General features: G+C 43.5%; 1 protein-coding gene across 1 annotated transcript in view; it reads left to right on the plus strand.

Moving 5' to 3' along the window:
• Positions 1–328: 328 nt before the first annotated feature.
• The window catches only part of LOC138952148 (integral membrane protein GPR180-like), a 32,408-nt gene continuing 14,071 nt past the window's right edge, over positions 329–18,665 (plus strand). Inside the window, exons 1-3 of the mRNA XM_070323748.1 lie at positions 329–554; positions 2,008–2,499; positions 6,688–7,237. Of these exons, the coding sequence (XP_070179849.1) occupies positions 2,009–2,499; positions 6,688–7,237 (1,041 nt within the window). The 5' untranslated portion in view covers positions 329–554; position 2,008. The remainder of the gene's footprint in view (positions 555–2,007; positions 2,500–6,687; positions 7,238–18,665) is intronic.

The raw sequence follows: 18,665 nt of genomic DNA on the forward strand, positions 1-18,665 counted from the left end.
TGAGTGTGAGTGTGTGTGTGTGTGTGTGAGTGTGTGTGTGTGTGTGAATCCCAATCTGCACGGGAAGCAGCCAGATTGTTGATTTTCGGTATGTGTTCAAATGGAAGAACGCTTTCATCCCTTGTAGACGCCAAGACATACTAGAGGTGATTTTACGTGATCGTTCACACATGAAGGAATGTCAGTTACTTTAACCCCGCGGCACCCGCACACATTTCGATCACAGAGTTTGGCAAGAAGCGCGTATTGTCAGCATGCATAATTATTCAGATATTGTACGATGTTGAAACCTACGCACGTTGGCTTCGCACCGGCTGGGTCCGACACTTTGTAGCCTACATTTTCCTTTTTTGCCGTTTGGCTCCAGCGAACCACCCAGACATCAGATCTGCGGCTGCTCGTTGCTGAGTTATAGCATGCCTTTGCCTATCGATTAGCGAGTAGTGAAGAAAGTACACCTCCGCTTCTACTTGTGAAACCGTCCATGCGAACGGCGTTCATGATTGGGGAATTGTGGCGGCGTAATAACCAATAAAGCTCCAGCATCGTGGAAAGTGAGTGTATCAAGTTGTGCGTCGTGTGTCTTCTTCTTGTTCGTCTTGGTCTTGGAATGATGTCTTTTTTCTTTCATGTGAACACGGTTGTAAAAGCAAACAAAGGCTGTTTAAAGGGTTGGTCTGCTAGTACGTCGAACAACACGTTGTTGTTGTTTTTGTTGTTTTTTTGTTTTGTTTTTGTTGTCTTTTGTTGTTGTGGAATGTGACTTTCCCTCAGTTACGAAGGACAGTAGTACAAGGCTGCTGTGATCCTAGATGTTGAGTATTTTACATATAAAAACATGTTTCGAGGCTTAGCCATTAAAACATACACACATTATTCCGTTTGAATATTAAATCATTTTGTGGATGGGTTTTTTTTCTGTCGGCCACGAGTGAACTATATCTTGTCACTGCCGGAGATAGATACGAAAGTCAAATAAAGTTCACTAATTGGCTCTGACGGAAATGATTATGTGTATACAAGCCTCTAGTGTCGATTTTTCATAAAACTGTAGCAAAACTAGTCTCTCCTCGGGCTATTGTGTTCACGTAGCCTATGTGCTTTTCCCCGTTTAACGAGGCGTTTATCATCGGTGTCGAGTCATTGACGATCTGGCCGCTTAATTTGTACTCACTGGTTTGAGAAGCAATGGATGGCTGCCTGCTACACTAGCCTATCGTGCATTTATTTACTCACTGACTTGCCTATCCCGTTAGCGAAACTGAGAGGCGAGTAATCGGTAGGCCTACTTACTTACGAATTATATTGTCTGGTGTATTTGACTGACCATCCTAGTGAGTGCTGTAAGTCACTGTCACCTTGTCAGTGGGCAGTCAGCTAATCACTGACCGGGGATTTAATCTGTCGGCGGTATTCGGTCAGCCACGAAAGGTGGGCAAGGTTAATACGGGCCGGCCACGGCCGAGGTAAATTTACTTAGTCTCCGAGTCTGTAGGTATCGAATTCGACAGTCACTCTTCGTGGCCGCGAGGATTGACTGACCATAGATGTGTATACATATCTCTGGACTGACTAAGTGGTGATGATGAAATAATATCAAGTTAACGCAAATACGGGCATTCACACCATAGCTGCTGTGACTTGAAACAGGCAACTCAAATTTACATGGTCCTGAGAAAATTTGCCTGTTGATTCCACTTGCAGTCAAATTTCCGTTTTGCATGATTTCCGGTGAAAGTAAGATCGAATATTTTATTGATACAGTAGGGCCTATACATGTTTTTTTTTTACTGCGCAGTTTAGATGCAACTCAAGCGCCGATGACAACGCTAGCAGACGATAGCCGGGCCTAGCGGAAGTTTGGAAGTCACATGACTTTAGTTGATCCAAGATGGTGGACAGATTGAGAGGCTAACCTTTATGCGCCTTAGGTTGATCGCAGAACTCATCAGTACTCGTTGTAATCTGAATGTAACTCATCTCATTACGTCATTGTCTGTCTTTCAGAATGAAACCGCTGTCAGTTCGCGTCGTCGCTGTTGTTGTTTTACTCACACTGCGGGCAGCAACAGCGCTACATCTACAAGGAACATGGAACTCCAAAAATTTCTTCGTCTTTCTCGCCAAGTTTGGATTCCAGAAAACGAACCCACAGAAACTGGAAGACACCCAGGGCTACATTTACGGCAACATAACAGCAACGGACAGTTCAGGGGCTGCCGTTCATAGCGAGGATTTGACCCTGGTGGTGGTGGACAGTGAATATTTTATTCATTTCTATGGCAACAGAAGTTTGCCTCAAAAACAAGTGTGTCCAGTGATGTTTGGTAAGATAGACACAATAGCATTTGATTACGCGTGCAATGCAAAAGGCGTGGAGGACTTTCTGCGTGCCATACCCTGCCCTCAGGGAAAGCTTTGTGTGGATGAGGACAACCCCGCCAACGTGATCCCGGAATCCCAGTTTACTTTCAAAGTGAGGGATACAGAACAACCAAGGTAAGATCACAATCTGTTTCGTGGTCACTACTCCATTGTAAGTCCTAAAACAACCAAGGTAAGATCACAATCTGTTTCCTGGTCACTACTCCATTGTAATGTAAGTCCTAAAACAACCAAGGTAAGATCACAATCTGTTTCCTGGTCACTACTCCATTGTAATGTAAGTCCTAAAACAACCAAGGTAAGATCACAATCTGTTTCCTGGTCACTACTCCATTGTAAGTCCTAAAACAACCAAGGTAAGATCACAATCTGTTTCCTGGTCACTACTCCATTGTAAGTCCTAAAACAACCAAGGTAAGATCACAATCTGTTTCCTGGTCACTACTCCATAATCCATTGTAAGTCCTAAAACAAACATGAAAGTAAAGGTGGAAATAACATAAATTAGGCATGATTGCAAACAGACAGGGGCGGATTATGGGGGGGGGGGGGGGGGGTGTTACAGGGGTTCCGGAGGAGGCTTTGCCCCCCAGACCCCCCAACGGGCCTTGCCCCTGTATCCCACAAAGGGTCTACCCCTGGACCCCAGGTTGTAACCCCCCCCCCCCCCCTCTGGCTTAACTGCTCCGCCCCTGACAGACATGCCAAAATGACATTATTTGAGGATAAATTCAGTTCTTTTAGATTGGGTTTTCGGGGTCTTTTACTAGTTTTAGAGGTTTTAGGGGGACTGAATGTAAGGCCTAAAAAAAAAATAGGTGTGGTTACGGTAACCCGACCTACCCTATTTTTGGGGGCCGACCCTATAACTTTTTATTACATTTGTCACAAAAATACCAAAAAAACCAAGTAAACGAGTGCAGAAAACGCAATGAAAGCGAAAGCGCCCGAGTCGCACACTTATTTCCCTGTCAAGTAGGTTTAATTTGTACACATTAGAAAAAAAAAGTTAAAAAAAAAAAAGTGATTGCCTACCTTCCTACCCTATTTTTTGGGGCTATGTTACCGTAACCACACCTATTATTTTTTTTGGCCTAACTTGAATGTAAGGTTATTGGAATTTTTCTAGTGCTACTTGTCTGAACCAGAGATGTCAAAGCGTGTGTGCAGTACCAGTCGATATGAATGAATCTGTTGTCTGTCTTTCTGCCTAATGTTTTGCTATTTCTAGAAGGCAAACGTGTACACCACGGTGAGGTCAGGCACAATACTGAGCAAAAAGTACAAAATGAATGGTAGCCACTTTCTGGATTTTTTTTTGCAAAGAACTGTTTTCTTCTGGTTGTTAATGTTGTTGTATTGTGATTAAAGAGAGAATAAAGAATTAATATCATTTTACAGATTATTTTTTCTGTTGATGGTTATTTTGTTTTTGATTATTTTCCATTGAAAATACAACTTAAAATGGCCACTGAAACCTGACAAAAATGAGTGATCTTGTTTGAGAAAGCACAATGGTAAGTGAAGCAGTTTGTAGTGTCATGTTTGTATTTATTTTGGTCAAACTAAGTGTATTTAACAATTAGATATGCTCATTTTCTTTCTTTACCGTATAATGTGTCGTTAGCGTGGACGAAAAAATTGCATTCTGTAAGTAATGCTTCGTGTCTCACTTCACACGCTGATCTAAGTCCATACCATCATCATATCTTTCACATGCAACTTGATATTTCCACTGATAATTGGAAGTTACTGAATAAAATGACACAATCTAGCACAAATAAAAGCAATCAGAAGACCTAGGGTTGTGAAAGAATGTGTGAAAGGCAATATCCGACGTTTTGCGTCACTGCGTTACTTACGTTTTTGCACTTCCAAAATCTAACGCGAAGTCGACACGGGCACACGAACGAATGTCAATCGACTCAATGCACTGCGGAAATTTCCACAGATTACGAATAAATGGCCTTCACCTTTACCACAATGCATTGAGAGGAGGTATTTTGATCTGGAAGTTGTTCGTGTCTTTGGCGTTTCGCGCAAACTTACGACATCTCAAGAGTTTTTCAGACAGACGAACTTCAAGAATCATCGATCCCTTATTGATTTTGCTGAGTTACCCAACAGGCAACTACTTTTGTTCCTGTTTTATCCAAAATCACCAGCATTTGTTTAAATTGATGCTGAACTTAGTGGATTTCGTTCGTCATTCTCGCCACTCTGCCGACATTTCTTGGTGTCTTTCAATACGAACGTCAGGAAAAGTTAACCTTTTCTTGAACCAAAGTTGATATTTTTGTGATTGACTTAAAGTTTCTTCGAGTTTGTATAAAGAAAGCTCTGAAGGGGAAATTTTAGTTACATTTTCCTGCATTTTAATAGTGTGGCTTGTTTTAGATTACGTTCGTATTTCTGACATAATTTTCGTTTCGTGTCACTCGAACCAACGCAATCAGCAATTCAGTTCATTGTGGTAGATGGCAGATACAATGTAAATCAAAACATGTTTACGTATGTTATCTTCTACAGAAAACAGAAAAAGAAAACAAGCGAATAAGAAAAATAATCAGTTGTGAAACGATGATAATTGATGATGTTGGTAATGTTGGACACAACAATTCAGGTGTCAAAAATAACTTACGTAATAATTTTCAGACTTTGCCTGTAACTGTGAATATTTGCCATTGTTGAATATTCAAGTATGATTTGATCATTTCAAACTGTATCAGGAACCTCTTACACACCAGACTAGATTTCAAGAGTACTAGAATTCAAGCATAACAGACTTCACAATTTTGGTGTCTTCATAACTTACGCTTGGTGTCTTCATAACTTACGCTACATCTGATTCACTTGCCATATTATTTTCAGGCCTTCACTTTTGTTTTCAGTTGTGTTGCATGGTCTACCAGAAAGGTGATCAATTAAATCAGCAGCATTACAATGCTGCCTAATCTTGTTCTTGTAAAAAAGTGATGGACTTGCCAAATGATGTAAGTAATGGTGTCTTCACAACAACTATTTCTTGCTCAATTGATTTACACAAAATGTAGGTGCTGTCTGGCTGGATTTTATGGATAAAATGTAACTCAAACACTAGACAAAATCAAAGATTCCAAAAGTTTTAACTTGATAGAAATATCTTGCAGTTGGTGTCCACCAAGTACTTACATCATTGTCCATGCATACCTATGATTGACGATCAATAAAGGAAAGAGACATGAAGGCAATTATGTTTTGACTTTTATTTCCGGAAAAGCTGTGTTTTAGCTCCCATTACAATCATAGACTTTTCCATCTGAGCATTTTTTATTTTTGATGCTCATGTCAGCATTTCGTTGCTCAGTATTGTGCCTGTCCTCGTGTGAGTGTTCTGGTTATTTTGTTTTGTTTTGTTTCAATCGACTGACTAACTTAGTCCAGCCTGTCTGATATTTAAACCTAAAGGACAACCAATGATTCTGATACAGTGATTCCTACGATGTCAGGCTCCTCTCAACCTCCCAATCCCATGAAAGGGGCCAAGGGCGCTTTATTCATGGTTATATTATATCATATATGATACTGTTCACTTAGTTCAAAGGTGTTTGTTTTAATTGATCATATTCACATTCACAGCCTTTGGCTATTTACCTTGAGTAGCTCCATAAATAGTTGGTGTCCTTTTGACCCTGCTAGTATTTAATATAATTCCTGTTAGGGAAGGGTTGAGAAAAGGTTAGTTTTCATACTGCAAGGCTAAAGTCAAGACAAGGAGAGATTTTATGTTACGTAGATCGCTGGTCATACATCAAAACACCTTTCACATTCACAACAAAGACGTATACTGATAAGATTATTATGTTACTATGACATGTAATTAAATTATAATTCAGAATTCTGTCAAGTCGTTGCTGTTACTGTAATGGTGATGCGGCAGCTTCCAGAGACATGGGTATAATGACAGTTTGTGCTGTTACTGAGTGTTAGTGTTATTTTCTTCTTCAATCATAGTATTTCATAAATACAACCCATTGTTTCTACTGCACTTTAAACTTTCATTCTTCTTCTTCTGCGTTCGTGGGCTGAAACTCCCACGTACACTCGTGTGTTTTTTTGCACGAGTGGAATTTTACGTGTATGACCGTTTTTTACCCCGCCATTTAGGCAGCCATACGCCGTTTTCAGAGGAAAACTTTCATTCAAAACTTAATTCCAGTTGTTTGCTTTTCACCGCTTTCAATGAGCTTGTATTTTTTTTCCATGTTAAGTGTTTATTATTCATTCACATGCATTGTCATACTGTGTAGTGTTTTCATTCAGGTTCTGGTACATCAGCATAGTGTCCTGCTCACGAGACCGAGCGCAGCGACAGTGCGAATGGATGCCCAAAGCCATGAAGGAGCCGTTAACGATCCAGTACGACATTTGGGTCGTTAACGGCAACCCAGAGAGCAAGAGTCTCAACCCCTTCGAGCACCAGTTCTCTTTTGAATTCCACGACGTTTTTGAAATCCACCTGGTTGCGTTCCTGGTCATCTCGCTGATCCTGTTCCTCTGGATGTACGCCTTCCTGCGCCAGAAGCACATGATCACCAAGTTGCTGACGGTGGTGTTCGGCGGGGAGCTGCTCAGCACCTCGCTCAGTCTCACGCACGTCTTGGTGTTCGCGTTCAACGGGAAGGGCGTGGACTGGATGAGCAAGGTTGGGACGCTGGTGGACATCGTGGTGCAGTGTCTCTTCATGATGTTTCTGCTGCTCCTGGCCAAGGGCTGGGGCATCACCACCGATGAACTCAAGTGGAAGTCCGTCTTGTTCGGCATCTGTGGCGTCTACACTGTTCTCAACCTCTTTCTCTACATCTGGAACCTGGTGAGTTCACCTGTTTGAAAGGGTCATTTCCTTGCACAGTTGCAGTTGCATGCGCACACACGCGCATCACACCACACAATCACAAAAGGTTTACTAGTAAATCTGGCATCAAATTTTTGATACAGTAATAGTATCGTACAACAGGAAAATATACAGTTTTTTTCTCTCTAATATTAAACCAGTTTTTATTCAGGGTTTTTGTCTTCTCAGTTAAGTCTCTTTGTATACAATAGACAGAGACTCTAGACATCATCAATTGTTGGTCATAAAAACAGGTAGAAACTAGAATTAATGAATGATTATGATATATTATTGTCATACCGCCCGTATTCCAGTGCATTGTAGCTAGTTTATGTATTCTGATTAATGAATCCATTGAGGTGTATTGAATATACTTTTTTCATAAAGACTTAAAGCTCCACACACTTGACATGGTAACAATGCATTGAGGTGTATTGAATACACTATGGTAAAGACTTAAAGCTCCACACACTTGACATGGTAACAATGCATTGAGGTGTATTGAATACACTATCATAAAGACTTAAAGCTCCACACACTTGACATGGTAACAATGCATTGAGGTGTATTGAATACACTATTGTGAAGACTTAAAGCTCCACACACTTGACATGGTAACAATGCATTGAGGTGTATTGAATACACTATTGTAAAGGCTTAAAGCTCCACACACTTGACATGGTAACAATGCATTGAGGTGTATTGGATACACTATTGTAAAGACTTAAAGCTCCACACACTTGACATGGTAACAATGCATTGAGGTGTATTGAATACACTATTGTAAAGACTTGAAGCTCCACACACTTGACATGGTAACAATGCATTGAGGTGTATTGAATACACTATCGAAAAGACTTAAACTAAAGCTCCACACACTTGACATGGTAACAATGCATTGAGGTGTATTGAATACACTATTGTAAAGACTTAAAGCTCCACACACTTGACATGGTAACAATGCATTGAGGTGTATTGAATACACTATTGTAAAGACTTAAAGCTCCACACACTTGACATGGTAACAATCCATTGAGGTGTATTGAATACACTTTTGTAAAGACTTAAAGCTCCACACACTTGACATGGTAACAATCCATTGAGGTGTATTGAATACACTATCGTAAAGACTTAAAGCTCCACACACTTGACATGGTAACAATGCTTTGAGGTGTATTGAATACACTATTGTAAAGACTTAAAGCTCCACACACTTGACATGGTAACAATCCATTGAGGTGTATTGAATACACTATTGTAAAGACTTAAAGCTCCACACACTTGACATGGTAACAATGCATTGAGGTGTATTGAATACACTATTGTAAAGACTTAAAGTTCTACACACTTGACATGGTAACAATCCATTGAGGTGTATTGAATATACTTTTTTCATAAAGACTTAAAGCTCCACACACTTGACATGGTAACAATGCATTGAGGTGTATTGAATACACTATTGTAAAGACTTGAAGCTCCACACACTTGACATGGTAACAATGCATTGAGGTGTATTGAATACACTCTCGTAAAGACTTAAAGCTTCACACACTTGACATGGTAACAATGCATTGAGGTGTATTGAATACACTATTGTGAAGACTTAAAGCTCCACACACTTGACATGGTAACAATGCATTGAGGTGTATTGAATACACTATTGTAAAGACTTAAAGCTCCACACACTTGACATGGTAACAATGCATTGAGGTGTATTGAATACACTATTGTAAAGACTTAAAGCTCCACACACTTGACATGGTAACAATGCATTGAGGTGTATTGAATACACTATTGTAAAGACTTAAAGCTCCACACACTTGACATGGTAACAATCCATTGAGGTGTATTGAATACACTATTGTAAAGACTTAAAGCTCCACACACTTGACATGGTAACAATCCATTGAGGTGTATTGAATACACTATCGTAAAGACTTAAAGCTCCACACACTTGACATGGTAACAATGCATTGGAGGTCTTGATTCAAGTTGAATTGATTATCTCTGTTTCACTCAGATAAAATTATGAATTAATATCATATTCTTACTCCGAATCACATTAGCATTGAGTCACCTGAGATGCTTATCACTGAAAAACGCTTACCCGGCTAAAGAATTTAAAGGGAAGCAACCCCATCACCAAAACGAAAGTGAAAGTAGCTTTGGTAATGGGCCAGTACACCGGGAGTTACCTCCCATACGGGTGTATGCCACGTCACTTCCTCTAGGAACACGTGCCTATTATCATACGTCTTTTTCACCTCGGAGAGGACGGTTCACTTTTTGACGCTCTGTGGCTGACCTTGTGTGTTTGAGTGACACCCGCCGGCCACGTTACCCAGCTTGTCTGCTCGCCTTGCCTACAGTTTGGTGAGCTCGTTCCCGTTTGTTGTTGGTTGTTTGCGCTGTTTCGTTACTGTACGTTGTCCGTTTTTTACGGACTTGTGTGTCAGTGACTTGCGTGTTTCGCCATTTTGTTGTGTGAGTTAGTTAGCTAACTCGTGTGACTTTGCTAGTAGCTCTGCGTGCCCTCTTTCTGTTTGGGCAAGTGTAGCTTTAGTATTTTGTTGACGCGTAAGCGTGTGTGTTTACTGTGTTTTCAGTCGTTTTGACTTACGTTTCAGTAAATCTTTTTACTTTGCCACGTGTTGTTGACGTTTGTGTCAGTGTCTTGCGTGTCGCCATTTTGTTGTGTGAGTTAGTTTTCTAGCTCGTGTGACTTTGTTTGTAGCTCTCCGTGCCTCTGCTTGTGGGGCAAGTTTAGCTATAGTATTTTGTTAACGCATTAGTGCGTGTGTTTACTGAATTTTCCAGTCGTTTAGACTTATGTTTCAGTAAATTTTTTCGCGTTGCCACGTGTTGTTGTCAACATGTCTGATTCAGACAAGCGCCGTGGCAAGTCGGACCCCAAGGGGAAAATTAAGGCTAAGTCTTCCTCTTCCAAAGCAACGTTACTTGTTACAGACCAAGAGCGTAACACTTTGTTGGCTGTACCAATTTCGGCGCCTAGTGCTGTTACTACTTCTGCTTCTTTTGCGGCGCCTAGCGCTACTGTTACTTCTGCACCTGTCTCTACATCGGAGACTTCGTCTTCTTTGTTAGCACCTGGACAAGGTGCGTTGGTTTCCTCTCTGTTAAAGTCACTGGTTCCAGAAATCCGCAGCTTGGTGCAGGCAGAATTTCAGCGTTCCGTCGCCAGCAGTTCGGCGTTTCCGGCATCTGGCAGTGACGTCCGGGCATTGGCTTCCGTGTCTTTGTCCTCCACTTCCGGCTTGGAGCAGCGTCCTCCCTCTTCAGCGTCGGTTGGTAAGCAGAGCTGGTCCGATAGCCCTCGTGAGGCGCCTGGACGTTCTCCTTCGGGGGACAGCTCTTTCGCATCGGGTCACGACCGATACCTTGCTGATCTTTCATTTCCGGCGATAACCTACGAGGCCCCGGACTTGTTCGAACAGCGGCGGCAGTCGGTTTCGACTGCCGCATTTCCGGCACTTGCCGGAAGTGATGATCCGTCCGCTCCGGCACGCTACGGCGGTCGCGGCAGGATGGAGTATTCACTGACTTCCGGTCCTTCCGGATCGCGAAGTCAACCAGTGCAGTCTTCACTTCCGCATTTTGCGGTTCCGTTGACTACACTTCCGGTTTCGGCCGGAAACGCTTCTTCCTCTTCTGGTGGTTCCTTCCGGATACCAGATAGTGGATTACAGCGTGCGCCTTCCGGCTTTCAAGCGCCTAGGCTTGAGCAGGCATCACTCCACTCAGTCGGGGGAGTGACGTCAGCTCATCCAGCTCCGGTTTTTGCGGATGGTCGTCCTGCTTACCCTTTACCTTCACAGGGTTTTGGGCGGCAGGATGACGTTAGTGCTCAGGCTTTTCCGGTTTCCGGTTTGCCAGGGCATGCTTCTGCTTCCGGAACTGGTGACTTCGGTCATGGTTCCACGTGTGACTATTCTGATGCTCCATCAGTGGTCAGCGAGGAGTCGCGGGGCGTGTTTCCGTCGAAGCTCAAGTCTGTTCTTGACGTCGCGGCGGAAGTAACGTCTCGTTATTTTCCTGAAGGGGTGGTGGCTGCGGACTCTTCCGCATCATTCGTTCCTTCTGCCATGGCGGACTTCCGGCCGGCACAGGAGGATGTTTCTTCCTTCCGGTTCGCCGAGTCTCCGTCAGTGGCTTACCAACTTTCGCATTCACTGGTTCGTCCAGCACATGCGGGGAGTGGTATTCGGCCAGTGCCTGTTCCGTTACTGCTTCCTTTTGGTCCAGTTCCGGAATCAGCTCAGCAGTGGGTGGCTTCAGCTGCCCAAGCCTCTTCCTTCGTGCCTACGGCCAATAGGAAGCTTGGCATGCCCAATCAGAGCCAGAATTGGCTGGCGTCTTTTGCACTCCCTAGGGCTACCCTTCCGGTTTCCCGGGAATTGCTGCCTCTTCTGACTAAACCGATCAAGCGTGATTCGGTTTTGCCGGTTTCCGAGGCTTCCCTCCTCTCTGCTGAGGAGGTTGGACGTCGGCAGATCGAACTGTCCTCCATTGCGGAGACTCTCGTTCGGGCTCTGTCTCGGGCATTGACCGATTCGCTAGTTCCTTTCACTCTCAGTGAAGAACAGAATGCGGACGATGTCTCTGCGCTTTTGACCGCATTGGCCAAGGTCAATGAGGAACAATTGCGTCTTTCCTCCCTGCAGTACACCCAAGCGGTACTCTGCAGGAGGGATCTCTTCCTCTCGCAGTCCCAATTCACGGAGCTGGCTACTAGGGAGACCTTGAGAGTCTCCCCGGTCTCAGAGGAGTCTCTCTTCTGTCCGCTGGCACTGGATGCCAGACAGAAGGAGATTCAGTCAAACAAGGACAGTCAGTTCCTTGACTACACTCTGAAGGGGGTGAAACAGTCTCAGCCTTCTAAACAGAAGCAGGCTCAGACATCGTCTAACCCCAAGCCAGCTCAGAAGCGGCAGGCTTCGCCGGCCGCTCGTGGTGGGAAGAAGAGGACGGCATCGGGGAGGGGGCGTGGCGGCTCTGGAAGTAAGCCACACCCCCAATGAAGCGCTCCCGATCTCACCTCCCTCCCGCCCTCCACCTTGGTGATGGCGGGAGGCCCCTCCCGGGCACTTTCTCGTTGGATGTCGGTAGTAGACAGCCAATGGATTGTGGGAGTGGTGAGTTCGGGCTTCCGTCTACTCTGGCGGGAGGAAAAGGCGCCTCTTACCCGAGTGCCTCCGCGGTTCAAGCTCCCCTTCTCGCAGGAAGCACGTTCCGTCTTGCAGTCGGAAATTGCCTCCCTGGAGCAGAAGGGCGCGGTGGAGAGAGTTCGGGTCCACAGCTCCCTGGGATTTTACGGGCGTCTGGTCGCTGTTCCCAAAGCATCAGGAGGATGGCGTCCCGTGTTGGATTTATCTCTCCTCAATACTTTCTTGAGGGAGATAAAATTCAAGATGGAGACGCCAGCCTCTGTCCGAGACTCTCTCCGCCCAGGAGACTGGGTGACCTCGATCGATCTCACGGACGCATACTTTCACATTCTTATGCATCCGACCGACCGGAAATGGCTTCGTTTCCGGTGGGGAGATCAGATCTACCAGTTTCGCGCACTCCCTTTCGGGCTGTCTCTCGCACCGTGGATTTTCACCATGGTGGTGAGACAGGTCTGTGCACTGGTGAGGTCCCAGGGTATCCGTCTGCGGGCTTATCTGGACGACTGGCTCATCATGAACCAGTCCCAGAGCGGCTGTTCGCAGGATACCCTGACGGTTCTTCGAGAATCCAACTGGTTGGGGTTCTCGATCAACCGGGTAAAGTCGGAGCTGACCCCGTCACAGACATTCACTTATCTGGGGATGTCTTTCGACACGGTCGCTTGGACTGTCCAGCCTTCTCAGAGAAGGGTGGACAAGCTCCAAGCTCAGATTCGCTCCACTTTACCTCTCCTGATGGCTTCCATCCGCTCGCTCGCCTCCATCTTGGGGCAGATGGAGTCTATGGCTCTTCTGGTTTCACTGGGCCGGGTCCACAAATGTCCGCTTCAGTTCGCGCTGAAGCCGTTTGTGGACTCTCCTCTGGTGGACTGGGACGCCCTCATCCCTTTGCAGGGATGGTTCCAGTCTGCGACCCTTCCGTGGTTGCACACGGAGTGGGTCTGCAGAGGTGTTCCGATCGTCGTGCCCCTCCCCGACCTGGACCTCTTTACAGATGCGTTCAGGGAGGGTTGGGGGGCACATACAGATCTTCAGACTCCTCCCTTTCCGTTACTCAGCCGAGTAATCCGGAAAGCGGAGATGGAGGAGCCGGCCCTTCTTCTTCTGGTCGCTCCTCTGTGGCCGTCGCAGGTCTGGTTTCCAGATCTTCTTCGGCTTGCCCAAGGGCCCCCCATTCCTCTCGCACTCGTGCGAGGGGAACTAGTGCAGCCCCGAACAGGCATTCCACACGAGGAGCCCAGTCTTCTGAAGCTTCACGTGTGGAAGTTGTTCGGGACTCGCTGAAGCGCTCTGGGGCGTCGTCTTTGACTCTGGACTTGGTGGCTCGCTCGCATAGAGCGTCCACCTCTTCAGTTTATGCTTCCCACTGGAAGGCATGGACTGCCTGGTGTTCAGCTAGAGGGGTGAGTTCGGTGGCTCCGCGCTCTATTCAGGTCGCTAACCACCTCTCTTTCATGTCTTCACAGGGCGCCTCAGTCTCCTCGTTGAGGGTCCGGCGCTCCGCTATCTCGGCGACTCTTCAGCAGATTGGTCGTTCTGTTCGAGTCGGGGGCGTTATAGCTGCAGTCATTAAAGGGGCTGCTCTTAAGGAAGCTAAAGCTCGTTTGCCCGCTCCCAAGTGGGACTTGTTTTTAATCCTGGAATTCCTTCGTTCTGCGGATTTTGAGCCTTTAAGCGAGGCCAGTCTGTTCAATGTCACTCGCAAAGCGCTGTTTCTCCTTTTGTTGGCTACGGCCCGACGGGGTAGCGAGGTCCACGCCCTGTCGGGTCAGCCTGGAGATATCTCCTTTGAGCCGGACGGTTCCGCATCTTTGCGTTTCCGGCCTGATTTCCTGGCCAAGAATCAGTCTCCGGGGCAGGCCTCTCCGCTGGTTAGAGTTAAGGCTCTGACCAGCGCGTTGGCCCCGGGTGACCCCGATTCGGTCAATTGCCCTGTGAGGGCACTTCGTCTGTACTTAGCCCGGACTCAGCCGATTCGGTCTAGTTCTCAGAAGTTGTTGTTTATCTCTCTCCTTACTAGGCGCGAGAAAGATTTGTCGAAGGTAACGTTGGCCCGGTGGGTGTCCTCGCTCATCAAGCAGGCTTATGAGTGGAGGCGCACAAAGAGGGGGGGGGGTTATGCCCTCCTTGCCACTTGACTCGGCCCGAGCCCATGAGACGAGGGCGTGGGCATCCTCTCTGGCAGTTCTGCGCTCCAGACGTCTAGAGGAGGTGCTGACAACTGCGTATTGGCGTTCCGAAGATGTTTTCATAAACTTTTATCTTCGGGACGTCACAGCTCTTCGACAGGATGGCTCCAGAGGCCTTCCAGCGCTCATAGCAGCAGGCCAGTTCCTGTCCAGAACTTGATGGTGAGTTTTGATTCATTTCTAGCCCACCGCCTTGTTGATGTTATCTGCTAATGTGATTCGGAGTAAGAATATGATATTAAATGGAAAATTTCCTAAATAAATTATCATTTAATTAATATACTTACCCGAATCACATACTGTATTCCCTCCCACCTGCCCCGCTTATGGTTTTAAGATTTTTTAAAGCCGTATGATAATAGGCACGTGTTCCTAGAGGAAGTGACGTGGCATACACCCGTATGGGAGGTAACTCCCGGTGTACTGGCCCATTACCAAAGCTACTTTCACTTTCGTTTTGGTGATGGGGTTGCTTCCCTTTAAATTCTTTAGCCGGGTAAGCGTTTTTCAGTGATAAGCATCTCAGGTGACTCAATGCTAATGTGATTCGGGTAAGTATATTAATTAAATGATAATTTATTTAGGAAATTTTCCAATTAAACATTCAGCACTTCATTGAATTATTTAGGAGAAGGATATGTGACTTATTACTAGTACTACTCAGCCACTAGCATTGAAATAATATACATGTACATCAGTGATCAGTTGAGTTAAAGCTACCAGCTAGGTAAAAAATATATATTCCAAACTTATTATAACTAGAAAGAATATATATATATATTAAAATTCTGACTTTAGAATAATCTCAAATAAAAACCCACCATGGTAGGATGTACTTTGGGCACATTAAAATAATTTATCAGGGATGTTTTTGTAATATATGCATCCTGTTCCATCTGTATCATTTCTATCAGGATACTTGAACTAAGTTGAAGTGTAAGAACAGTGGAACCCCCCTTTTAAGACCCCCTGATTAAGACTTCCGCCTTTTTAATACCTTGCGTTTTAATTTTAAATTTTATGTTCTTGGTCTCTGTAAATGTAACCCCTTTTAAAGACTCACACTTTTTTAAGACCTGAATTTCTCAAAATGAATAATTGGAGGTCTTAAAAGGGGGGTTCCACTGTATTGATATATTGCTGACAGATTTACTTCCTCTTTCATCCACAAGGTCACAATAAGCTGCTTCAAATTCATGGTTTAACCAGATGCACTCGCCTTGAGGGTGTAAAGTTACAAAGCCATTTTGAATATATATATATATATATATATATATATATAAAATATATCTCTTTCTCTGCTAAGAGATTTTAACAAATCTCGGAAGAAAGTCTCTGCCGACTTTCAATTGTTTCTTTCAAAATTTCTGATGTTTTATATATTGCCTCTTTCCATTTTCCTGCCTTCAAATGTGTACACTCTTGCCTTCTTTTTATTGGAGCGGATAAAAGGCTTAGAATAATTTAAAAAAGAATTTACAGGGCAATCAGAAGTGTGTGAAGGCTGATGTTAAAAATAACATTTAATGACATTATAATGTATCACATTTGATAGTGAACTATGCATGGCCGAACAACAATGGTGGGCTATATATATATGACTAAGTGCCAAAAGGTGCTCACAGAACAGAAGACGACTTTGTTTTACAATAAAAATGTTTCTAAAAACGTGTGTCTGCTGAAAATTGGTGTGTGTGTGGATGAATGTGCGAAGAGATAGTGTACATAATTTCGTGTGTCTAACTTGAACGGTTTTGAAGTTATCTTTGTTTAAAGTCAAAAATAACGCCAAAACCGGCCATCTGAAAACGGACATCGTGATACCTCGTGTTTTGAATATGCCACAGAAAAATAACAAGAAGCACAAATGAATTGCATTTAGTTTGATTGAATGCCTGAAACATCGCTTTACAGACGAGACCAAACGTCAAATCTAAATCTCGAGAGAATTTTTTTTTTTCGATAACCGAATTTTAAGGTGTTGCACGCAAGATGTGTCGTCATCACGGCATACATTTTTCAATCGCAGATATTTACTAAATTTCTTTTTCAAAAATTCTGGAATTGATGTTGACACGTCAAGCGATAACGGTGTATCAAACTGCTGTCTTTCAAGTAATCCAGCAAAGACTGCAGAACTTTTGAACAGCATTTTTGAAAACGATTTGAAAATTTCGTCATATCTTGCGTGCGACAAAATGTTCGGTAATTAACGGTTATTTTCTTTTAAAAACAAAATTTACATGTACAAAGATCTACTTCATCTACGGAACCACGTGACACATTCTGTGTTCAAAATTTGTGAAGAAATCACGAACCACGAATGCGCTATCAAGTGTTGAAATTATGTCGTCAACATCTTTTCAGATCTTGCGTGCGACACCATCTTGCGTTCAACATAAAATGTCACTACCTTATCGAGTTTAATGGGTAAAACTAACTATTTGTTGTCTTAGTTTAATCTTCTTAATTAAAAGCGTAATAAAACCGAACTTCCAAGATGAATTTTAATTGAGATTAGCGAAAGAGCGGGCACGCAAGTCGACCTTAAAGTAAAAGAATGATAACACGAGCGTTTGTCGTGTTGTCTTGCGTGCAACACATTGTCCAAAAAGGAAAATGTATATTTTTCTCAGACGTTTTTTAAGTTGAAACCTTGAAACTTCACACACATTTGGGGTTTAATCGCCCCCATGCATGGTAAAAGTCTTGTTGACCCTTGTCAGATTTCAAGGTCACGGCTGGGTCACATGTGGTTCAGAAAACGGATGAAACATATTTTTTCAGAGATTTTTGAAGCTAGAACCTTCAAACTTCAAACAACGCTTTTGCTTAATGATTGTTCAACATGGAGAATTCAAGGTTGATCCTTGAGAAATGTGAAGGTCATAGCAGGGTCTCGTGTGGGTAAAAATGAGATTGTTCGGACACTGCATGTAGCATGGAACGACAAAACATAAGTCATGTCATATTTCAGATATCAGTACATTTACAAATGGACAACACCAGCAAACATGAACCAAGTCTGGTCGACCTTAGTCAAATGTCAAGGTCAAAGTGGCGTTATGGTTTGGGTAAAAAAAAAGGAAATTGTATTGAACTTCAATTTATATAAAACCAAAGTCTGGTTGATCTGTTTTAAGATTTAAGGTCAAATCTGTTATTTAAGGTCAAATCAAATAGAAATTTGTTGATGCTTAAATCTTTGAAACTTCCAACAGGTTTGAGGTTTGACAACTTCTGGACTTTGAAATCTGGTATGGTTGATCCTGGTAATATTAATTGGTCAAAACATCAAGATCAACAATTATAAAATAAGCACTTTCACCAATGTCAAGTGAGCAATAGCAGCAAACGTGAGTCTTATAAAGATTATCACTTTTTGTGTGACCTCAACTTGACCCCTCTGAATGCTCTCAATCATGGAAATTGACCACACTTTGATTATAACCAAACAACATCAAAACTTTGGAATGTGTGAAGTTTCAAAGGTGTTGCTTAAAAGGCGTTCGTGAAAATGACAATTGTATGTGTCTGACTTCAATGCGACCCCGCTGCGACCTTGACGTTTGATTTTATCAACCAGACTTTCATCATGTGTGAATGACTTCAAACACTATAAAACTAGTTGAAGAAATTGACAATTTTTCAAAGTTTAAGCCAGATGGCACTGCTGTGACCTTGAAATTTGACAAACATTAACCAGGCGGTCACCTTTTTTAGAAAATATCCTTAAAGGATCTTTAACCTTACTGTGACCTTGGAATTTGATGAGGTTTAATTTAACTTGCGTAGTGTGCCAAGTTTCAAGGCCCTAGCTTCAAAAACATATGAGAAAACCTCATTGAAAAATGTATATGTTTGACCTCAACGCGACCCTGCTGTGACCTTGACTTTTTCAACCAGACTTTAATCGTGTGTGAACATTATACACTAGAACTGTGTGTATTTTCAAAGCTCGTGCTATAAACGCGCTGAATAAATTGAAAATATTCCACATTTGGACCAGATGTGACCCCGCTGTGACCT

The sequence above is a fragment of the Littorina saxatilis genome, linkage group LG17 (assembly GCF_037325665.1).
Source record: "Littorina saxatilis isolate snail1 linkage group LG17, US_GU_Lsax_2.0, whole genome shotgun sequence".
Classification (NCBI taxonomy): Eukaryota; Metazoa; Mollusca; class Gastropoda; order Littorinimorpha; family Littorinidae; genus Littorina; species Littorina saxatilis.